A 22,576-nucleotide genomic window follows, 5' to 3' on the forward strand; every position below is an offset into this window, starting at 1 on the left:
AATCATAAAAGCCAACATTACCAAATGCTCACCGTGGGCCAAAAGCCAAGCACGCCTTCTGTGCATTATCTCAATGGTTCCCAAAGTGTGGAGGATAATTTAAAGTCATTGGTTCATTTATTCACTCAACGAACATTTGTTAAGCACCTGTTATGTGCCAGGCACTGCGCTGGAGCGCTGTCTGCAAGTGAAATGCACAAAAAAATTTGGCCTTGTTTAAGAAGTTTAATTTCTGGTGGGACAGACACTTTTTAAATACAGTTACAACGTGTGTTGTAAAAACACTTCGCGCCCGTGATGTCACCAACATCGTTGCCTTAAGATGAAGCTCTGTGTTTAAAAGTTGATTTCAAGAAAAATGTTAAGTAAATAATAAAACAGTTGATTCACAGGTGGGCCAAAAGTGTGATGGGGTTTCTTTTCCCATACAATCCTGATATAGGTTTTATTGTTAGTCCCACTTTGCAGCTAGAGAAACTGAGGCTCGGGCAGGTGGAGTAATTCGCCTGAGGTCACATAGCTGGGACATGGTGGAGTCCACATTTGAACCCAGGTCAGTCTTCAGAGCCAGTGTTTTAACCTCCAGGCTGAACCAAGGCGATCCATCAGGTGGCCCGTGTCACTCTAACGTCAGCTCCCTGCTGTCAGCTACCAAAAATCCCTTCGCACATGGCTTATATCTCATGAAGGAGCAGGAAGGGCCAGGGTTGGGGGCATCGGAAGAATCTGCTCCCTTCCATCCAGCTGCAACCCCGGGGGCTAGTTTGGCAGCTGCATCTCCAGACAATGAATTGTTCTTAAAGAGAATGGAGACACCTTTGTTGGAGAAACTATGGAGAACCTTAAGGAAGCAAAGAATAAAAACTCTGAAAGAAGCCAGTCACAAAAGACCACATATTGTGTGATTCCGTTTCTAGGAAATGTCCAGAATAGAGAAATTTATACAGACAGAAAATAGATCACCAGGGGCTGAGGGAGGATGGTGTGGGGAAATGGGAGTGATAAAAGAGATGGGGTTTCTTTGATGGGGGGCGATAAAAACTTCTAAACTTGATTGTGGGGCTGGTTTTACAACCCTAAATATACTAAAAACTATGGAACTGTATACCTTTAAATTGGTGAATTGTCTGCTCTGCGAATTATATCTCAGAAAAGCTTCTTTTTTTTTCCTTTTTTAAGTTGCTTTGGCTCTAAACTTATGCATCCAATTCCTCCAAACCCTCCATCATCTCCCTGATTAGGGCTGCACTTATTTCACAATAATTTTTAAAGAACATTTCCTCAATACCTGAATGAGACCCTTTGATGTCCCTCCAAAGCCCTCCTAGGAATTCTTATCTATTTGAAGGAGAGGACTGCATTATTAAAATCTTAGCTTTCTTGCCTACCAAGGCACCCATATCAATTTCCATGTCTCCACGTTACTATGGCAACAGGAAGTTTTCAGGAGAGCTTTAGGGGTGTGTCCAAAGGGACGGTGATCTGCACCCAGGCGGTCTGCAGCCTTCTATCCAGCATCCCCCAGGTGCTGGCTGCCTCGCTGACAGATGCTGCAGGAAGGGCAGCCTGGAATCAGGTGAAGCAGGGAAATCTGGGGATGCAGGCAGTGGCACCTCAGGGTCCACACTCCATGCTGGCCTAGTGCACCCTGAGTCACCATCACCAAGCGGGAAGAGGAGAGGGTGTTGGTCACATCTTTTAGAAGCTGTGGTCTAAAGCAGCATCTTGAGTACCGGAGCCGGTCTCCATGTCAACACAACCATATTTTTAGGCAGGGGTAGGCAGCAACTCTGGCCAATGAGAGGAACATGGCCGGAAAGCTTTCATTCAGCAACAGCTGGGGGAAAGGCAGTTGGTAACTGGGAGCCCACTGTTCTCACAGGTGGAGAAGGTCACACATGCAGAAGCCCAGGGGACCTGAAGTCCAGGCTGTCGGGCCGTTGGGCAGACCTCTTGGGACTGAGTAGGGGCAGGGGCAGTGGGAGTAGGGTAGGCAGCCTCCAAGATGACCCCCAGTGATCTTCACCTCTTGGTGAACCTTAGGTAGTCCCCTCCCACATTGCACCAAGCTTGGTCTGTGTTGTGACCCAGAGAGCTAGGCAGAAGTGACAGTGTGTGACTTCCAGAGCTAGGTCATAAAAGACATCATGTTCTTCAACCCCAAACTTTGGGAGGACGTGGCCACCATATTGTGAGGAGGCTCAAGCAGCCCTGTGGAGAAACATACACGAGAGGAACTAGAGGCCCTGGCCACTGGCCAGCCCCATGAGTGAGCCACCTTGAAAGCAGATTCTCAGCCCAGTTAAGGCTTCAGCTGACTGCAGACCCAGAGTGGACATTGTGACTGCAATCTCAGGAGACACCCGGAGTCAGAACTATCCAGCAGAGCTGCTCCCAGATTCTTGATACACAAACTATGTAAAAAATAATAGAAGTTCATCGTTGTCTTAAGCTGCTAAGTTTGGGGACTGTTTGTTACACAGCAATGGATAACATACAGAATGGATCCAGATGCCCCTAGGATAGCCAGAAATTGAGAAGAAAAGATGGCTTTTTAAGATAGTTCCCTCCTTGCTCCTCATTCCCTTTCCAAAAGTACTTTTACATAAGAAAGGGATGTACTGGGACTTCCCTGGTCATCCAGTGGTAAAGAATCCACCTTCCAACGCAGGGGACACGGGTTCCATCCCTGGTCAGGGAACTAAGATCCCACACGCCCCTAGGCAACCAAGCCTGCACACCGTAACTACTGAGCTCGCGCGCCTCAAATAGAGAGAGCCTGCGTGCCGCACACTACAGAGCCCACTCGCCCTGGAACCTGCACGCCGCAACTACAGAACCCACGTGCCCTGGAGCCTGTGTGCCACAACTAGAGAAGAGAAAACCCACAGGCCACAACTACAGAGAAGCCCATGCACCACAATGAAAGATCCCGCATGCCTCAGTGAAGATCCCACGTGCCACAACTAAGACCTGACGCAGCCAAAAAAAAAAAAAAAAAGTGATCTACTGGTGTATAAGGAATCCAGAGTTTTGGATTTGTGTCCTGGTTCAGTCCTTCCCCTCTATCAGCCTCAGTTTGCCCACCCGTAAAATTGAGGAGCTGAAGTGTAACTTGTCAGCTCTGCAATTACAGGGTCTCAAAGTGGTTAAAATCTGAGTTCTGAGTCAGGAGGACTGCTTGTGAACCTTGGCTCTGCCACATGCTTGCTGTGTGACTTCAGGCTAATTCCCTAACTTCTCTGAGCTTCAGTTTCACCTTCTATAAAGTGGGTTTAAGGATATCTACTTCATGGCATCGTTACAAAAATCCAATAAAATAATACATATAAACTACTTAGCACATGGTAAGTGCTTAATGAATGGTAGTTATCACTACCAATAATGAGATAGTGTGACAGCTACAATTATTTCCACTTATAGTTAAGATTCAGAGAGTTTGAGTGGTTGCTTCTGGGTGGGGGTGAGGGCAGCAGGGTTACAGGGATTGATAGACTTGAGGGAACTTTGGAGGTTCCAGTACTCTTCTGTATCTCCTAAGGAGTTTGCATTACATAAGCATCTACATTTGTCAAAATCATCAATGGTGGACCTAAGATTTGTACATTTTATTGTACTTTTTTGTAAGTAAACAAATACTGAGCTCTAGATAATAATAAAAATGCTGAAGTATTAGGGGAATTGGGGAGGACTTTATTGGTCTGGAGCAGGCCAAGGTAGGGGGTGTATTTTTAAAAGTTCCCCAGATGGGGACTTCCCTGGTGGTGCAGTGGTTAAGAATCCGCCTGCCAATACAGGGGACACGGGTTCGAGCCCTGGTCCAGGAAGATCCCACATGCCGCGGAGCAACTAAGCCCGTGCGCCTCAACTACTGAGCCTGCGCTCTAGAGCCTGTGAGCCACAACTACTGAAGCCCGCGCACCTAGAGCCCGTGCTTCGCAGTAAGAGAAGCCACTGCACTGCAACAAAGAGTAGCCCCCACTCGCCGCAACCAGAGAAAGCCCGCGTGCAGCAACGAAGACCCAACGCAGCCAAAAATAAAAATAAGTAATAAATTTATTAAAAGAAAAAAGTTGCCCAGGTGATTCTTTGAGAAACTCTGCGCGAAAGAAACTTCCACACACGTGCCCCAAAAATCATACAAGAATTTCACTGCAGTGCTGTTCGTAATGGGGAAAGATTGGACGCAATCCAAATGCCCATCAACAGGGAAATGGGAAATTGCTGTATATTCTTTAGGAGTACGTACATACGAATGAAAGCAAGACGCCGTGCATGGGTATAGTAAGCTTTAATTCAAGCGAGTGGCTACCCCTGGGAGGGGATGCCATGGGGCTTTGATGGGGGAGGGGATGCCATGGGGCTTTGCAGGGTGCATTGCTAATACGATACGGTATTTCTTAAACTGGGTGGCAGGCACACAGGTGCTTGTATTATCCATGCCTTCTGGGTGTCTGAAATATTTCTTAATTTAAAAATAGATGTGCAGAGAAAAATGTCTTGCATATTCGTGCATGGAGTTTTTTCGTTCTTGTTTTTTTGGGCCAGGCCACGCAGCTTGTGTGATCTCAGTTCTCCGGCCAGGGATTGAAGCCACACCACAGCAGTGAAAGCCCGGAATCCTAACCACTAGGCGACCAGAGGACTCCCTGTGCATGGTATTTTTTTTCTTGTTGTTGTTTATTTGTGCCTTCTATTACATCTATAATAATCCCATCTTGCTTTTCAGAAATAAAGTCATTGGTTAGTTAGTAAGAAAAACAGGTTTTAATTTTTTGGAATTAAGATATATGGCTTCCCCAAATGACTCGCTCTGAGAACAACACTTCTGAGTGTTGCATGTCTGAGATCCATTCGATGGTGAAAATCAATTCAACACCGAATGACACGAGAAACATCCTAAATCCAGAGCATGAGCCATCAGCCCAGGGCCACCTCCACGGGGTCTCCCAACCCCTGTCTCTCGGGGGTGATGCCTCAGAAACTGGGCCTGACCTTATGCTGAGTATGTATAAGAAGAAGAATTGATCAGTAGTCAGGGAGGAGGGCTGCTGGGGCCTCTTTTTTGACAGCAGCATTAGGTTGGAAGAAGGGGGAAAAGAATCCAGGCAAAGGAATAAGAGGAACCTGCAAGGGAGGAGAGAGAACCAGTGTAGGTGTATTTTCTTTTAAATGAAGGTGAGTCATTTGGAATTCGACTCTGCCAGGAGGAAGCACTTGACTGCTGTTTCTTAAAGACGCAGAAGGTGTTTGGTTTTGTTTGGTTTTGTTTTGCATAATGGACACATTTCCCAGGCGGCCACTTTCCAGGTTCTTTGTCAAGTGTCAAGGTAAGCTTTTAGAAAACTCCTCCATGGACCACGGGGAGGCAATTTCCACCCAATACAGAATGCTTAGGATGGACAAAGCCCACTTTTCAGTATTGCTTCAGGGACCATATTTTGTGCACAGCTGAATGTAGACAAAATAGAGAAAGAAAAATTGAGTGGATCTCCTGACAGGGGGATTGAATGGAGGAAGTGATTACAGGTGAAGTACTGCCCCCTGATGTCCACAGACAGTAGTGCAGCCATTTGCTGAGATGCTCTTTTGTGGTATTTCTTCCTGTGTTCCCTACCACCATCTCCTGCAAGTTTGAAAAGCCTGCAACAGGGATTACAATCTGGCAGCCCGCTTTAGCCAGTGGGCAGACAGGCCAACTGTTTAAAAAATAAAGACATTTTGCTTTAAAATCTAGGCCTGACACTTCTTTGGAAAAACTGGAAAATCTGTCAGCTTTTGGGCTGCACCCCAGCATGGTAAATGTAGGCTAGAGCTGAGAAGCTGCTGCCCACTTTGGACAAGTGTTCTCACATTCTCCACACTCCCCACCTCTCCCTAGTGTCTCACTTCCAGGCAGTATTTCTCATTATCAGCTCTCATATAGCTTCTAGGTTTGCTACCATGGTCTAAGCTCATTCAAGAGTTTACACTTGGCGTTCCAAGGAATGGAGAGAGGATGGTGCCTTTAAAAGCAGGTGATTACATCACCTTATGACTGGGAGGGGACGGAGGTCTACAAGCTCCATGACAGCCCACTCAGCAACGGTAAGTGCCCTGCTCAAGGTTATCCAGCCAGTAAGTGGAGGACCTGCATTTGAACACACACGTCCGTCTGACCCCAGAGCCTCGCTGCTCTCCACTCCATCAGCTGTCCCCCATAATTAGCTGGCAGAGAAGGCCCTCCTCTGGGGAAGGTGTTTACAAGGACATCACTGCTTGTGCCATCCGAAGTGAAATTCGGGGCATTCCAAGATAACAATGTTCATGGCCTTTGTTCAAAAGACAGAAACAAGAAGCCCCAGAAATAACCACCCTCCTGATTGTGTATCTTAAAAACTCCATGGTTTGTCCCGCTTTGGTTATTTCTTGTTCAAGCCAACAAAATTTCTCAGCATCTGCTAAGTGCTGTGCTCCATGCCAAGGGCTGGGAGTTGGGGGAAGTGGAGGCCAGTTAGCACATATAAACAGGGAGCCCAGAGGGCAAGGGCCAGAGCTGTTGGGTCCCTCACCTTGCAGTGTGCCCCCTTCGTGACAGTAACCTCTGGCCTGGGCCTGGACGCTTCCCTTTGAGCTCTGGGTCAGTGGCTTCCCTAAACTGGAATCAGATTGAGACCCAGAAGAGGACAATGGGGTCTCTCCCCAGTGGTTGGAGTGACCTAGCTGCTTTGACAGTTTCTTCTGCAGATAACAAAGCAACGATGACTTGGTGTCTTTTCTGGAAATAATTGCAAGAGCAGATACTTATCAAGTGTTTGTGCCAGATGTCCTCACACAAAACCCTATGAGGAGGTGCTGTCAACACACCACCCCCGTCTTACAGAAAAGCAAAGGGGAGATGAGCGAGGTCAAGTCACCTGCTGAATGTAACTCAGCAAGTAGCGGAGCTGGGATTTGAACCCAGGACTATGTGGCTCCATCGGTGACACCCACAACCACTGCCCAGTACTGGCGCCCCAGGGGGACTGTATATCACGGAGGAAGGAGGTCAAATCTTGAAGTGTCAGGCCTCCTGCAAATCCCAAACTTGAGGGCAAAAGCGAGGAAGCCTGTTTGTCCCCATTTTGCAGGTGGAGGAACTGAGGCCTGGAGTCACTTGCCCAAGGTCACACAGAGCAGAGGTGACAGAGTCTGAATTTGAGCCCAGGTCTCCCTGACTCCAGAATCTGTACTGCTAACATCTGAATGCTTAGCATTTCTGGGCGTGTCCTGAATGTTTAATTTCAATATTTGTGAATTAAGATAAGGTTTTTCAGCTCTCTGCTTCCAGGAAAAATCCTCTGTCTCTCTAGGAAGCAAGAAACAGCCAGGCTCTTCTCGAGAGGGTGCAAAGTAAAAAGTCAGGAGGAAAAGAGAGAAGCTGAGACACGGGGGAAGAGGGCAGCCCTGGTAGCACAGAGAGGAGGCTGGGAACGCCAGGCTGTGAAGTCAGACTACAGGCTGGACAGGTGTAAGCCATCAGCACCCTCGTTTGACGCCAAGGGAAACTGAGGCCCAGGGGAGCAGCCCCAGGTGAAGCTGTGGGTTAAATCCACTCCACATGCCTCCACTAATGGAGATCGTTGGAAGACTTGTGTGTCCTCCAAGCAGCACGGAGCCTAAATAATAACGTTTGCCCGAGTTGTTTTCTAGGAACTTGGAGTCAGCTGTGTGTAGTTCGAGCTGAGCCGGTTAAGACTGGATGGGACCACCCACCCTTCAACGGGGATGGGTGAGGGCCCCTTTGAACTTGCCCAGGCCTGTAGCTGAGTTACAACTGCGTAGAACTATCACAGCTATTTCCGATCACCCTTCCCCACGCTCCCCACACCTGGAGCCGCCCTGCTGCTTTGCTATTCATCCCATAAACACCCTGAGCCCCTTGCTTTGGAGGAGGCAGATTGGAGATTTGTTCTCTCACCTCCTTTCTTGACTGCCTTGCAAGAAATCGTCGAACCCAAGTTCGTGTGCCCAATGCACGGTGAGGCCAGCCAAGCCAGAACGTCGGAGGTTGGAGCAGAGGAAGGTTTACTGCAGAGCCGAGCAAGGAGAATGGGCGGCTCATGCTGAAAACATCCCAACTCCTGTTGGTTTTCAGGGAAGAGTTTTTAAAGGAAACCTTTGTGGGGAGGCCTGCAGGGTGCACGACTTTCTTCTGATGGGTGCACAGCGAGGTGGTCCAGGGACCCTGTGCTCAGTGTGAAGCCCCATCCTGCGCCGGGTGGGGGCCTTCGTTCCTGTAGAAGAACCAGAGGTGTGTATCCCTTGAGGAGGAACTAGGACTCTGATTATCGCACTATCATTTCTTTACTGAGCCTCCTTTGTTTCTGCATTCCCTTCTTCCTCTAATTAGGGAACGTCTAGGAGGCTGAAACCTCTTTCCTACACATAAGAAATGAGGGACACGGAAAGGCTTCTGGACCCAGGAGGGCTCTCTTTGCTGCACATCTCGGCATCTCAGCGTTTTGGCTTTTGTGTGTCAGGCAAGAACCTGGTTTGGGAGTAGATTTGGGGGACCATCCAGGAGGTGAGTCCAAACACACCTATTACCTGTGACTCGTCAGCCCCTCACTGGTGCTGGGAGCCTGTGGACGAGTCCCGGCAGCTCCCAGTCTGATCGTGTCAGGGACCCTCCCCTGGATCTCCCCAGCGAGGTGCCACTGACCTTTGGTGCTTATTTTTGTTTTGCAACAGAGATGGTTTGGGGGCTTGGGAGTCTGGAAGACATCTTTGGGGTGATTAATCTCGTTAAAGAAACACACCTGTGCATGGATTGTCTTTGCAGTGATCACCCAGTCATGGGCTGGAGGCCCACCTGGTAGGATTTTGGAGCCGACATAAAAGACTCACAGCTACCAGGTACTCCATACCTGGGGGAAAGGCCTGGGGCTCTGGGTTTTGGTCTTGTTTGTTCTGGTCTGGTCTTATCTATGTCCGTCTGTCTGATGGCCCTGTTAAAGGTGGGCTACTGGGGCCTGAGCTTCTTGGTGCCTGTAGCAAGGACCCTTAGAAGGATTTCGTTGCTGTAACCACCTGGAAGCAAAGCCCCTCCAAAATGAGAAATGTTAACTCAAGTCCCCTGTGCAGCCCTCTCGCTGCATTCTCCCAAATTGGGAGACTTTGAGTAATGGATCCATGGAAAAGAAAAAAATGGTTTGTTTTGTTTGTTTAGTGACACTGCACGGCCACAATATCCTTTAGACTCCGGAGCAAAATGGTCTGAAAAAGAATCCTTAAATTACAATTCTACAACTAGATTTAGTTTGTAAATGGGAAGAAGAACGGGATGAGCTGCATTATATACAGTCTCTGACGTTGTATCAGAGTAAACCTATGCAGAGGAGATACAGGGTTATGGTCCAGCAGGAAGGGGAGACAGAGAGACCTCTTCTGCTCGATTCAAATGCAGGGAGGACCACTTGCTGTGAAGTCAGTCAGACACTGCGACGGCTCCTTCTCTATCCCCAGACGATGGTGTTCCTGCTTTTTCATTGCCAGGGTCTGAGCCACAGCCTCAGGCTCGAGTTCCGCCCCCTGGTCTCCAAGAGTCAACAGATAGGAATGGTCTCCCCCTCCCGTACCTGCCAGGGAGCTACCCCAGCTCGGGTGGGGCAATCTCCCTAAGCTGAGTCCCCACTGGGGGTGTGGATGCTGAGACTGGGTAGCCTGTGAGACGGATATGGGTCCACTCTCCCTTTTCAACTTCAGATTTAGTTAATTGGGAGAACTATATGCCAGCTTACAGAGACGGCCCAAAGAGAATGGAAGATCTTCTTTCACCGATCTTTGCAACCCCCAGCCCAACCTGGGCAGATGTTCAAAATTCCCTGTGGTTAGGTCCAGTGGTTAGGGCGCTCCGCGCTCCCACTGCAGAGGGCACAGGTCCCATCCCTGGTCAGGGAACTAGGACCCCACGTGCCGCGCAGCATGGCCCCCCCCCCCCAGACAAAAGGTTCAGGCAAAGTTTATGAAGTACCCTCCTCATTTCAGAAGGACATAGAATGGTGCTGGATAAAGCCACGGGAGAGGCAGATCAGCTGCACACGGAAATCGCTGGTAACCCAGTATGAGCCATGGCAAGTGTACCAACAGCAGACCCCAGTTGGGAGGTGAATGCTGGGGATGGGCTAGAACTTGAACGTCATGGAGACTGCATTCTTGGAGGGTTGCCAAGAGGGCGCCAAGCCAAAGAAGCCTCAGTGAAGTACAGGAGGTAAAAAGGAAACCGAGTGAGGGTCTTCCAGAATTTCTAGACTGGATCTTTAAAGCCTACAGGCATTATACAGGTATAGACCCTGAGGCTCCACCGAATTTAAAGATGGCTAATATAACTCTTATTGGTCAGAGCACCCCTGCTATACAGAGGAAATGACAAAAGGTGGAAGGGGCTTTAGGGATGCCTATGTCTCATCTTGTTTAAATTGCCTTCAGAATTTTTCATGGAAGGGACCAGTTCAGGAGAAAAGGGAACGATGGAGAATAAAACTGGCCACTCCACTGGTGACTGCCTTGACACAGGGAAGAGCCGGACCAAATGGATGACCCCCCACGAGGGACTCAGCAAAAGGTAAGAGGCCCCAAGCTCCCACTTGAATGGTGCATCCGATAGTGGGACCCCACCAGCGTGCATATTGTAAACAGGAGGGACCCTGGAAAAGCGTCCCATCCTCAGTAAGACTTAAAGGTAAACAGTTGGTGTGCCAGGTGATGAAGAATGACAGGTTGATTGACATCTATACACTAATATGTATAAAATGGATAACTAATAAGAACCTGCTGTATAAAACAATAAAATTAAAAAAAAAAAATGACAGAGGTTCTTCTAAATCCCATCGAGTCCATCAGTATCTCGCATGTGGAGCCCCGGATGACTGTGCCTGTGTGGGGAATCAGCCTTTGGATTTTCCGATTGATACGGGGACCACTTACTTTGTCTTAAACACCTGGCCTTCCAAACTTTCTTCTGAGACTGTTAGTGACTGGGGTGATGGGAGAAACCTTGAAAAAGCCCCTTCTCCAGTCACTAGACCGTCAGATGGGGAAACCCGTCTGAAGCACGGCTTTCTACGCATGCCTGAATGCCCCATTCCCCTTCTGGGACAAGACTCACTAAATGCCAGGGTTACCTTTGCATCTGGGCAAATAGACATTCATGTACCCCCTGAGCAGGCTCGCCCACTGCAGACTCTAGTGTTCCAACCCCAAAAGACAGCCTGTGACCATTCCGGAAGAGATACTGCAGAAGGGGAGCCAGGAGGTGAGAGGGGATGGGGGTCCTGGGAAGAGAGCAGAGACTGCTACGCCTGAGACATTCACCCAGTGATCCCTAACCCACACACCCTGCTCACTACTTTGTCTGGAGGCTTTTGTTCGTTTCCCATATTGGAGTCGAAGGATGGCTTTTTTTTTTTCTTTTTGCATACCCTTGGGTTCTGACTCCCAAGAGTTGTTTGCCTGCAGATGGGAAGGTCTAGATACAAGAGTTAAAATACAGTGCTCCTGGACACTGCTTCCTGGGGGCGGGGGGATGGTTTAAAAATTCCCCCACGATGTTGGGAGAAATCCTGGCAAAAGATTTGAGGGAGCTTCCACTAAGGAAGGGATCCCTGCTCCAGTATTGTGGATGATCTTTTGATTTCCAGTAAGACAAACGCCTAGGACCAGAATACAGTGTTGACTTTGAACTTCTTGACTGAAAGAGGCTATCATGGGTCCAAAAAAAGGGCAGAGTTCTCAGCCCTCTGTTAAATACTTGGGTTCTGAACTCTCACAAGGATAGAGAGACTTGCTCCCCGATAGAATGGAAACTCTAGACCCCCGGGGATTCCTGGGGGTGGCCGGGTTCTGCCCCATGTGGATCCCCAACTTTGGACTCATAGCAGAACCCCTCTTAGGAAGCTCTTAGGGGAGACGAGGAACCTCTAGACTGGAATCTTGGAAGAATAAACATCTGGAAAACCAGCTCCATCCTCACTGGACCAGACCTTATGAGGAACATGATGGGGAAACAGAAACCATGCTTTTGCTGCAGGAGAAAAACTGCAACCAAGATCATCCAAACCTTGGCTGGTTCCAGACCCCCAACAGTGACTTCTCCAAGGGGGCAGGTGAACCCCTTCATGGATCTTAAGTTTCTTTTCAGAAAGAAGCTGCAAGAAGGAAATCCAGGTGAGTGGGATTGCTGCAGAGGTGGCTTTGGTAATTCTCAGAAGGCAATTTAAATAACTTGTTAGATTACCAGAATGATTGTTCTCTTTTGTTATGCCTTCTCTTGGCTTCTAATCTCCCAGGCTTGGAAGGACAATTCAGTGATTACCTACTTTTGCCAAAGTTTGAGAAGTGCTAATCCCTTTAGCTGCTGGACTTGTGATCCAAAACCTTTTTTCTGTATTGGATCATTCTGTATTGGATCCCTTGACTGTGCCTGTCATTAATTTTTTGACTCTCCCTATCTTCACTGTGTCTTCAGATGTAACATATCAGATTAGGCTAATAGAATTTCCTGTCCCCTGTTTTTTCTTGACTAAGCTGAAATTTGGTCCTCTCCTCATGTCCTTGGATTTTTAAAGAGCTGGTGTCTACCCCTGGCAAGGTTCTACTTTGTCAGGATATTGTAGAAACTGTACTTAATTTTCCCAGGCTATGTCCCTTCCATATTTAATATCTAAGAATGTCAGATGTCTGACATTCTGTGTGCCCCCCTCAGGGTACATCTTCGTCTGTGGTTTCAGTTACCAATCTTGGGCTTATAAGTGCCTTGACAGCTGGTGTGTAGGTAGTAATTGTTTATTAAAATCAAAATGTTAACTTGAATCCAGGGATAAGAGAATATTTTCGAGTGAGTACTAAGCAGTTTGATTCCACAAGCTGCACCTCTTATCAGCAGGAAGTAGCCAGAATGGTTTTTGCCTTTATTCCTCAAGATTAAGGAATGATCAAAAATAGGGGGAACTGCCACCGTGAGTTAAATCCATTTCACCTGTTTCCACTAAGGTTGTTTAAGACTTGCCTGTCCTCCAAGCAGCCCATAGCTAAACAATAAGGTATTTGACCAAGTTGTTGTCTAGGAACTTGGAGTCAGCTGTGTCTCGTTCAGCTGAGCTGGTTGAGACTGGATAGGACCACCCACCATTCACCTGGGAGTGGGCAGGGGTCCATCCACCATTCACCTGGGTATGGGCGGGGGGTCGGTGACCTTTTGAACCTGCAGAGGCCTGTAGCTTACGCCTGTGCAGGATAATTATCACACCTTTTTCCAATCACCTGCCCCCTGCTCCCCATGCCTCCGCCTTGCAGCTTTATTCTTCATCTCCTAAATATCCGGAGCCCCTTGCCTTCAAGGAGAGGCAGATCAGAGATTTGTTCTCCTGTCTCCTTGCTTGGCTGTCTTGCGAATCAGTCCTCTTCGTTGCAAACCTCAGTTTCTCAGCATTTTGGCTTGCTGTGCATCGGACAAGAGGAGCTTACTTTGGTGTCAGGCCTTCTGCAAAGCCCAAACTTGAGGGCAAAAGTGAGGTAGGCTGTTTGCCCCCATTTTACAGATGGGGAAACTGTGACTCGCTCAAGGGAACACACAGCCAAGGTGACAAAGTCTGAATTTAAGCCCAGGTTTCCCTGACTACAGAATCTGTACTGCTAATATATATTTTTTTTGACTCAGGTACTATAGCATTTCTGGGCGTGTCCTGGATGTTTAATGTCAATATTTGTGAATTAGGGCTTCCCTGGTGGCGCACTGGCTGAGAGTTCACCTGCCGATGCAGCGGACATGGGTTCGTGCCCCGGTCCGGGAAGATCCCACATGCCGCGGAGCGGCTGGGCCTGTGAGCCATGGCCGCTGAGCCTGCGCTTCCGGGGCCTGTGCTCCACAACGGGAGAGGCCACAACAGTGAGAGGCCCAGGTACTGCAAAAAAAAAAAAAAAAAAAAAATGTGAATTAAAATGGAGCTTTCAGTTCTCTGCTTCAAGGAGAAAACTTCTCACTGTCGACTGAAAAACAAAACATACAACCTGAAAGTTGAATTGTTCTTGTTCAGGGACATTACTGACGACTGCAGAGTCTTCTCAACTCTGAAGAACTGTTCCAAAGAGGTAAGGGAGGAGCCAGGATATGAGTTTTTGCGGGGGGGGGGGGGGGGGGGCGGGGGGGGGCGGGGGTGCAGTTGAACACTCAGAAGATTACTGCTAATCACAAAAAGCATCTCAAGTGAATGAGTTTAGTGCCTTTCTATAAGAAGATGGAAGAATGTAGGCTCATTGAAATTGTTCCTTTGATATGCATCTTAATTATCTAGAACCAGTATCCTGTTTTTTTCCATCTTGAGTTGCACCTAGGGCACACAAACCCTCTGGGCAGCTGCAACGTAGGATGGCTTGAGGGATGGCCATAATCCATTGTCTACCAGAATGGCAGGCAAAGTTCTTTGCTTGCCGAAATGGCAGGCAACATTCTTTGCCCACACCGGGAAGCAAGAGAACCAGCCAGGCTCTTCTCAAGAGGATGTAAATTTAAAAGTCAGGAGGAAAAGAAGGTGAGAGACGGGAGAAGAGGGCAACCCTGGTAGGACAGAGAGCAGGCTGAGAACGCGGGGTGTTAAGTCAGACTAACAGGGTGGACAGCTGTAAACCATCAGCATTCTCACTTTACACCTAAGGAAACTGAGCCCCAGGGGACTGCGAGAGGGGCCCGCGGAAGGAAGAAACTTAAGGGAAAGACAGTTGGAACTTCGAGTTTTCAGGCCGTACCCAGAGCGCCCCAAAACCGCATAGGCGGGGATTTTCCGCACCTGGGGCTCCCGCTTGTCGCTCACGCCCCGCCTCTCCTATTGCTTATTGGTCCTTTCGGGCACGAGACCAATACAGGAGTCAGCCAATGGGAGTGGCCCACGGCGCGTCTTTCCCGGGAAAGCGGAGGCAGAGCGGGAACCCGGAAATGCGAGGCGCAGACAAATTGAGGAAGCCAATACGCTGCGAAGAGGATGGCGGGCCGGCCAATGGAGAGTCGCCGAGGGCGGGGCCACGGGCTGACGGCAAAGGTCTCCGGAGCCGGCGGCCAGCCGAGACTGCGAGTGCTGAGAAGGCGACAGCAGAGCAGGGCCCGGTAGTGGCGCGAGGTGAGGAGAGGGTGAACCGGGAAGGGTGCAGCGAGCCCTGGGTGGGGTTCGGAAAGCGGCGGCTTCTCAGAATGACCTTAGTCCAGTGTCCTCGCCTCTTGGAGCCTGTTTCCCCCTTCCTAGCTAGTGAGGGCTGAGAGATTCATGCCCCCAGAACGCTCGTCCTCCTCGGGAGAACTCCAGCCCCGCCGAGGAGCCCGCGCCGACCACCTGGACGAAGCAGTGACCCACACCCTCTTCCGTACCTCCCCATTAGAGCTCGTACTGCGCCTTTTCAGATGTTCTGTATCAACCGGCCAGGCTCCCCCAGAAACCTTATCAGTCAGTTCTGGGTCTTGGTCCAGTACCAGGAGCAGACGGGATCGGGTACTTGGGCCCTGGTTATGATAAAAGAGGTGAAGACCTGGGTACTCTGGGCCCAGGTGCACTGGGAATTCGTTCCCGAATGCCGCTGTTTATTCCCTGCAGGTTGTCTGGGAATTGACTTGCTCTCTGTGTATCAGTTTCTCTCGTCTGTAAAGTGGAGCCTAGGGGCTGCTTTCCTCCGTGAGGTGGTGAGGGGTAAGTGAGATAAGGCATTGCTAGCACTCAGCTCAATGCCCCGCACACCGTAGTTGCTTAATAAATGCCTATTGTTAGTATGATGGTGTTTGCAGACCCGATCCCTCCACTCCCACTGCCAGCCCCAAGCACCTGCTCATTGTCACAGAAGGCAAGTGGTCACCCCCTCTGGCCCACAACCTGAGTTCCTCTTGAGATGCTCAGACTGCCCTAACTCTAGGCGGGATGCCTCCTGGACAGGCCAGGAAAAGAAGGCCAGAGCGGGGAACAGCATTGTGGCTAATACCAAGGTGAGGGCAGGAAGAGCTGACTGCCCAGGTGGCAATAAATCAGGCCTTCAAACAGTTGTACTTACCAAAGAATGAGCCTCAGAACTACCTTAGCTGTTCTGGACATGTGTGTTATGTGTCTAGGGCACCCAGTGTTTGGGGTCAGGGGCCACAGATTTATGTTTAAGTGGGGAGGCTTTTGAGCCATAACCCAAGGCCGTCACTTGCTCACTGGGTGACTCTGGGCGAGGGCCTTCACCTCTCTGAGCCGGTCTCCGCTGGAGAATGGGGCAGCCTCAGTTCCTGTTGAAGATTGCAGGGGAGGGTACGTGTGAGGTCCTTAGGGTTTAGCACAGGGTCTGGCACGCAGTAGGTGTTTAATAGCAGTTGGGTGGCAGCACTGTTTTTCAGTCACACCGCCCTGGAGGCAGCACCTAATCCTTGCCTCACCCCCACCCCCTGGTCACAGTGAATTAAGAACCGTGGGGTCTCTAAGCCTCCCCTGAAGCCAGAAATGTGTCATCAAGGTATCGGTTCCCCTGCTTCACCTCCTGCAACTCCTGGTTCCTTGCAGATCCTGCCACTGTGGACATGTGCAAGGGGCCCACCCCTGGGTCCAGATGACACTCATGTCGATGGCTTCAGTGATGGCAGTGACTGAACCAAAATGGGTCTCAGTCTGGGGCCGCTTCCTGTGGGTGATACTGCTGAGCATGGCGCTGGGCTCCTTGATGGCCCTGCTGCTGCCGCTGGGGGCCATGGAGGAGCAGTGTCTGGCTGTCCTCAAAGGCTTCTACCTGCTCAGGAGCAAGTTGGACAGGGCCCAGCCTACTGTCACCAAGTGCACCAGACCATCCACGGAGCTCAGTGTCACCTCCAGGGATGCAGCACCGCTGGTGGTCAAGACCAAGGCCTCTGCAGGTAAGACTGGCCATCTCGCCTCGACGCTCGCGAATCCCACAGGTATTTAGAGGGCCAGCTACGTCGTGTGTGCGGGGTACAGGGTCAGCCCTGAGCTCCTAGCCAGACAAGGTGATAGGTGGCTGAGACACATGTGGTGATACGGAAGCAGAGGGAGCCGTAGGAGCACACAGGAAGGCTCCCTGGAGGAGGGGATGCCTGAGGAGAGACCCAAGGGAAAAAGGTTTGAGGGGAGAGTGTTCCAGGCAGAGACCACAAGGTAGGAGAGCCCTGGGCACTTGAGGAACTAAAAGAAGTCTAGGAGGTGTGGCTGGCACTGGGAGTGGGAGGGCCAGCAGAAAAGGGCCAGAGGTACCGCAGGGTCCAGTTGAAAACCAGGGCCTAAAGGGGCAGGGGTGGAGGCAGGGGGAAGAAGGGACCCGCACCTCCAGAAGAAATCACCAGAACGGCTGCGAGCTGGAGCAGAGGTAGGGGAGGCCCGCCTGACAGGAGCTGCGGCCGTAGGAGAACACAGCCACTCAAGGACGGCAGGTCAGAGGAGGGGGCCAAGGAGCCCGGCTGCTGCCCCCACGGTAGAGAACGGCTCTGGGGCTGAGTGGACAGCGACCAGCACAGGGCCCCACTGGGCTGTAGGAAACAAACCTGTCTGCACATACAGGTATGGGAAGGGCATGTACAACATGGCTGGATAGAGCCCCCTGAGGCCATTGAGAAGACCAGCTGTCAGGGGTGACGCCGCCCCTGAACGTCCTCTGACCCACACCTCTTTGACTCTTTTCTAGCCAGCAAGTTAGAAGCCAAAGCAGCTTTGAACCAAGCCCTGGAAATGAAACGCCAGGGCAAGCGGGAGAAAGCCCACAAGCTCTTCCTGCACGCCCTCAACATGGACCCGGGCTTCGTGGACGCGCTCAATGAGTTCGGCATCTTCTCAGAAGAGGACAGGGACATCATCCAGGCTGACTACCTGTACACCAGAGCACTGACCATCGCGCCCCACCACAAGAAGGCGCTGGTCAACCGCGACCGCACGCTGCCGCTGGTGGAGGAGATTGACCAGCGGTACTTCAGCATCATCGACAGCAAAGTGAAGAAGGTCATGTCCATCCCCAAGGGCAACTCGGCACTGCGCCGGGTCATGGAGGAGACGTACTACCACCACATCTACCACACAGTGGCCATCGAAGGCAACACTCTCACCCTCTCAGAGATCAGGCACATCCTGGAGACCCGCTACGCCGTGCCGGGGAAGAGCCTGGAGGAGCAGAATGAGGTCATCGGCATGCACGCAGCCATGAAGTACGTCAACACGACGCTGCTCTCCCGCATCGGCTCTGTCAGCATCAGCGACGTGCTGGAGATCCACCGGCGGGTGCTGGGGTACGTGGATCCCGTGGAAGCTGGCCGCTTTCGCACGACCCAGGTCCTGGTGGGCCACCACGTCCCGCCCCACCCTCAGGAGGTGGAGAAGCAGATGCAGGAGTTCATACAATGGCTCAACTCGGAGGACGCCATGAACCTGCACCCGGTGGAGTTTGCGGCCCTGGCCCACTATAAACTCGTCTACATCCACCCCTTCATCGACGGCAACGGCAGGACCTCGCGCCTGCTCATGAACCTCATCCTCATGCAGGCGGGCTACCCGCCCATCACCATCCGCAAGGAGCAGAGGTCCGAGTACTACCACGTGCTGGAGGTGGCCAACGAGGGCGACGTGAGGCCGTTCATCCGCTTCATTGCCAAGTGCACGGAGACCACCCTGGACACCCTGCTCTTTGCCACCACAGAGTACCCTGTGGCACTGCCAGAGGCCAGACCCAACCACTCTAGGTTCAAGGAGACGCTGCCTGTGAAGCCCTAACGCTCTAAATCCTCCCTTGGTGGCAAAGGATGTCCCGGGGGGGAATAAATCCAAGAAACTCAGCAATTCTAGAAACCTAGTCATCTCCCAGAGTAAAAGAAGATGGGTAAGAAACCTAAACATTCTTTACCTCCAAATGCTTCTTTAAAGAAGAAAACTAAGTTATTAAGCCTTGTCCCTAAGATAACTTATAATTGAGCCCAGTTATTTATTTCCCTCAGAGCTGGTTAAATGTGTGCTGTCTGTGCTGGTGGCCCCGATCCTTGGGGTGGCCCCAGCAGGCTTTGGGGGCATCAGTGCTCCTTGTGTGACCAGAACACAGGTTCTGGAGCAGAATCTGCACTGAGGTGGGGTCCGGAGGAGTAACCCCTTGCAGCCCTTTCTGGAACCGGCAGCGAGGGTCTGTGACTACCTGAGAGAAGTCCGCACGGCTGAGGAGAACCCGGTCGCAGTTGTGAGAAGTGACTGAAAGCTTCCTTTCGTACAGGCGTTGGCTCCCCTACCAAGAGGTTAGTGTTGTAACTAATCCTTACCGGTAGAGCAAATTTGAGATATGAAATGAACTTTTACAGTATATCTAGTTAGATACCTCGCTTATTTCGAGGAAGGTTCTTTGAGCCATAGTTTGCAAACTCCGGTACCAGAGGCTGTTACTTTGCCACGTCGGCCGTTTCTCTAATTAAGAACAGGGGCGTGGCTAGCCTGGGTGCTTTGCTGGGTGCTTTGTATTGTTTCTCACATCTGCAGCAATTCAGACCAGATGTTTCAGTCTAAAGGTTCTTCTGGGTTTGTCACCTAACAATTAAATCCTGCTGCAAATCTGAAGACAGACGCCTCGTCAGTACCCAACAAGCATTTGTGAGGAGTCAGAGCGCCTGTTCACAGGAGCTGAGAACACTTTTGACCACAGCCAGGATGCGTCCCTTTAATCCACTCACCTGCCCCACAGCCACTGTCCCCTCAGGGAAGCAGAGCAGATTGCCTTGGAGTGGCCTTATGTTCCTAGCGACTTGTTAGAAGATAAACTGTTACGTGTAACTAAAGCCAGGCTTCCAGGTTGGCTGCTGCTGCTTAGTCTGAAGGAGCACGGAGTAATTTTCTGAAAGATTAGTAAGTGAAAAGATGTATGAAATGGCCCCAAGGGATAGTTATTCAAACCTTGATAAAAAATATTTTTGTATTGGTATGCTGCCATAAGGTACTTCTTAAACCTTAACTCTTCTAATCGTCTTGCTCTTTATAAGCACACCAAGGAAGCCTGACTGACAGAAGTGCTTGCTTTGTACCAGAGGGAGAAATTTGCACTTTAGCTATGTGAAGGGTATTATTTTAACAAATTACTATGTGAAGGGTATTATTTTAACAAATTACTAATAAAGTATTTTGTTACATAAATGCCTGAGACTTTGCTACCTTATTCAAGAGATGTTCCCACCCATCTATCCTAAGGGGGAAGGAGGGATTCTTTCAGAACTTTAGCGGTATTCTTTATATTGTTCTGGGAGAAAAATAGATCCAAGATGGTAATTATTTCAACAGGACACCGAGACAGAACTGGTTGGTTACGTTGACAGGGATGTATCGCTGATCTTGCACTAAGACACGAGTAGCTGAAATGGTTTTTCATGTATCAATACCATCAGTTTCCCCCCCCCCCCCCAGGACTACATAAACCCACTCCTACGTTTCTGAAAATCTATTTCTAGAACAGTCAACACCCTGCACCTGAATCGGGTCCTGCTCGAGTCTGAAAGGTCCACCTCTGTAACAAGCCCCTGTGGACATCTGAGAGGGTGAGGTCAGATGTCCACCACGTGACCTGGATTACTAAGGAAAGGTCCATGGCCCCTTGGTCCCCAACTGACCCACATCCTCTCACCCACAGAACGGGCCTCTCTGCAGGGAAGTGGATGGCCGGCCACCCCAGAGAACACAGGTTCTTCTGACTGCTCCACAGCCGCTGCTTGAATTCAAAAACACCTAACGTTCTGTGCAGAAGATAAAGATGAGGTACAGAGAACCTATCAATTAAAAAACTTATTTACAAAACAACATGAAATTGGAGATCTGCCTGGATGGTTGATAACATTAAGGTATTACTGCTAATGTTTCTAGAAATGATAAAAACCAAGGCCTTTAAGTCCTTAGAGATACATGCTACAGTATTATTAGGTGACTATCCCTCCAGAACACAGGATACAAGAGGGGCAGGAGGTGGAGATGAAGACGGGCTATGAGCTGAGCAATGCTGAAGCTCGATGACAGGCACACGGGGCTTAGTTTACTACTTATCTGTTTCAATTGTTAAGTTAAAAAATATAGGAAAGCCTGAATGATGCATAAAACCTTTAGAAACAGATAAATGAGCTGATTTTCATGACATAGGAAAGAATTCCGATTTTTTTCCCCAGGGTGCCTTTTATAAAGTCAGTTTCCCTACTGAACTGCTCACTTTCAAAGCAATAAATACTGGATAAAAGATGTGGGTAAAAAAGCTTGAAAGCTGTTAAGTGCCAAACTGCTGTAAACTGAAGTTTAAAACCGAAGATATCACAGCAGAAATGGTTTAAATCAAAGTGCCAAGCGGATTTGACTTACAAAAGTTCTATTTACACACCCATTAGGTAAACCAAGGTACACCCATTTCAAAATACATATTTGAATGCACATCTGAGTACCTTTCGACAAGAAGTTTTTAAGAGAACTTCAGTTTAATAAACAAAGCTAAATGGGGAGAATTTAAGTTTGCACTCGACAATGCTATTTAAACAAAACCACAGGGCTGAAACTCAGTATTTAGACGAAGACACAGTTCACTAGTCACTAGGCAAAGAAAAACGTCCATAGCAGATGGCGCACAGAATTCCTATACAAATGTCACAAGTATTTTGCTTTTAGGAAACAAAACAGTGGGTTGACGTGTCATTTACAAATACGTAATATAAAAACGCACCGCCCCCGTGAACAAAAGCCCATCAGATGTTTTATGTGATGCCCCTTGCCCCACCCCTTTACTAAAATAGGCCATTCTGGTGAATTACTAACATCTGCCTTTCTGTCTTTTAAAAATTAAAAGAGTGACGGGCACATGTGCTGTGCAGGGTGTAAGAGAAGTGTCTTATAAAAAGGGGACCAGAGGTGGCCAAAAATATTTGGACAAGGGGGATCTCAAAACGGTGTGTTCGCGTTTCACATCTGTTTCTCACTCTTTAAGACACATCTTAGGAAACTGCACCCTGCGCCCAGCCTGTGGAGTGACCATTTTCATCCTCTCGCCCTCAATATGAGGGAGCACTTAAAGCCTCTTTTTTCCTTGGACACCCTTTTCCCGTCCTACCTAAACCAGAGCAAGCGTGTGGTCACAGGCGCTGCACTGGGTCCTGCACAGCCAGGGCACAGCTGGGCACCGGGCGTCTTCCCGGCCAGCATCAAGTAAGGCATTTCCCTTCTCGCACAGTCCCACTCACTTTCTCAGAAGCAACTTGGCAAAGTCGGCATTGGACATCTTGGGTACCTCGGTGGCCGCCGGCGGTGGGGCAGGGCCGTTTTCAGCCTGGGCTGCGGTGGCGCTTGGGCGTTGCAGGGCGCGGGGCAGCAGAGAGAGCTGGGTCCTCCCCTTCCCCCGCCTGGAAGAGCAAACAATGCACGGACCTTCTGAGGCGACAATTGATGAAAATAAGCCAGGACGGTCTTAGATCACCGCAAGGTAAAAGGTGAAAAACAAAAACCAAGAAGGGTAATAAGACGAGCCCTGTTCTCCCTGACTTCGGCTATCAGGTAAAAATCACTTTAACCAACTTCGCCTTTTCTGCAATTTGGCGAGGGCCACGTCTGTG

The 22,576-nt window shown here is 49.7% G+C and overlaps 2 protein-coding genes and 1 long non-coding RNA gene across 15 annotated transcripts in view; 2 read left to right on the top strand and 1 right to left on the bottom strand.

The window, feature by feature from the left end:
• The first annotated feature begins 8,697 nt into the window (after positions 1 to 8,697).
• Positions 8,698 to 12,470, top strand: LOC137203733 (uncharacterized). Its single transcript, XR_010933269.1, has 3 exons — positions 8,698 to 8,877; positions 10,450 to 10,585; positions 11,913 to 12,470. It is a non-coding gene; the product is annotated as an uncharacterized lncRNA (long non-coding RNA).
• Positions 12,471 to 14,951: 2,481 nt separating this feature from the next.
• Positions 14,952 to 21,313, top strand: FICD (FIC domain protein adenylyltransferase). 4 transcript variants are annotated; one of them, XR_010933270.1, is made up of 6 exons: positions 14,964 to 15,131; positions 15,600 to 15,692; positions 16,536 to 16,882; positions 17,665 to 19,249; positions 20,447 to 20,533; positions 20,626 to 21,313. XR_010933270.1 is itself a non-coding variant. In XM_067700468.1 (4 exons), exons 3-4 carry the CDS (start codon positions 16,582 to 16,584, stop codon positions 18,738 to 18,740), a joined length of 1,377 nt encoding a protein of 458 aa, XP_067556569.1. In that variant the 5' UTR covers positions 14,964 to 15,131; positions 15,600 to 15,692; positions 16,536 to 16,581; the 3' UTR covers positions 18,741 to 20,077. The 4 variants fall into 4 exon arrangements, 2 of the variants coding, with proteins under 2 accessions (XP_067556570.1, XP_067556569.1); XR_010933272.1 differs by lacking the exon at positions 20,447 to 20,533; XM_067700468.1 differs by lacking the exons at positions 20,447 to 20,533; positions 20,626 to 21,313 and having other exon boundaries at positions 17,665 to 20,077.
• Positions 21,314 to 21,415: 102 nt separating this feature from the next.
• Positions 21,416 to 22,576, bottom strand: part of SART3 (spliceosome associated factor 3, U4/U6 recycling protein) — a 49,167-nt gene continuing 48,006 nt past the window's right edge. For all 10 annotated transcript variants that reach the window (XM_067700457.1, XM_067700451.1, XM_067700452.1 and 7 more), the window contains one exon: positions 21,416 to 22,366. In XM_067700457.1, the coding sequence (XP_067556558.1) occupies positions 22,204 to 22,366 (163 nt within the window). In that variant the 3' untranslated portion in view covers positions 21,416 to 22,203. The remainder of the gene's footprint in view (positions 22,367 to 22,576) is intronic.

This window comes from Pseudorca crassidens, chromosome 12 (genome assembly GCF_039906515.1).
Source record: "Pseudorca crassidens isolate mPseCra1 chromosome 12, mPseCra1.hap1, whole genome shotgun sequence".
NCBI lineage: Eukaryota > Metazoa > Chordata > Mammalia > Artiodactyla > Delphinidae > Pseudorca > Pseudorca crassidens.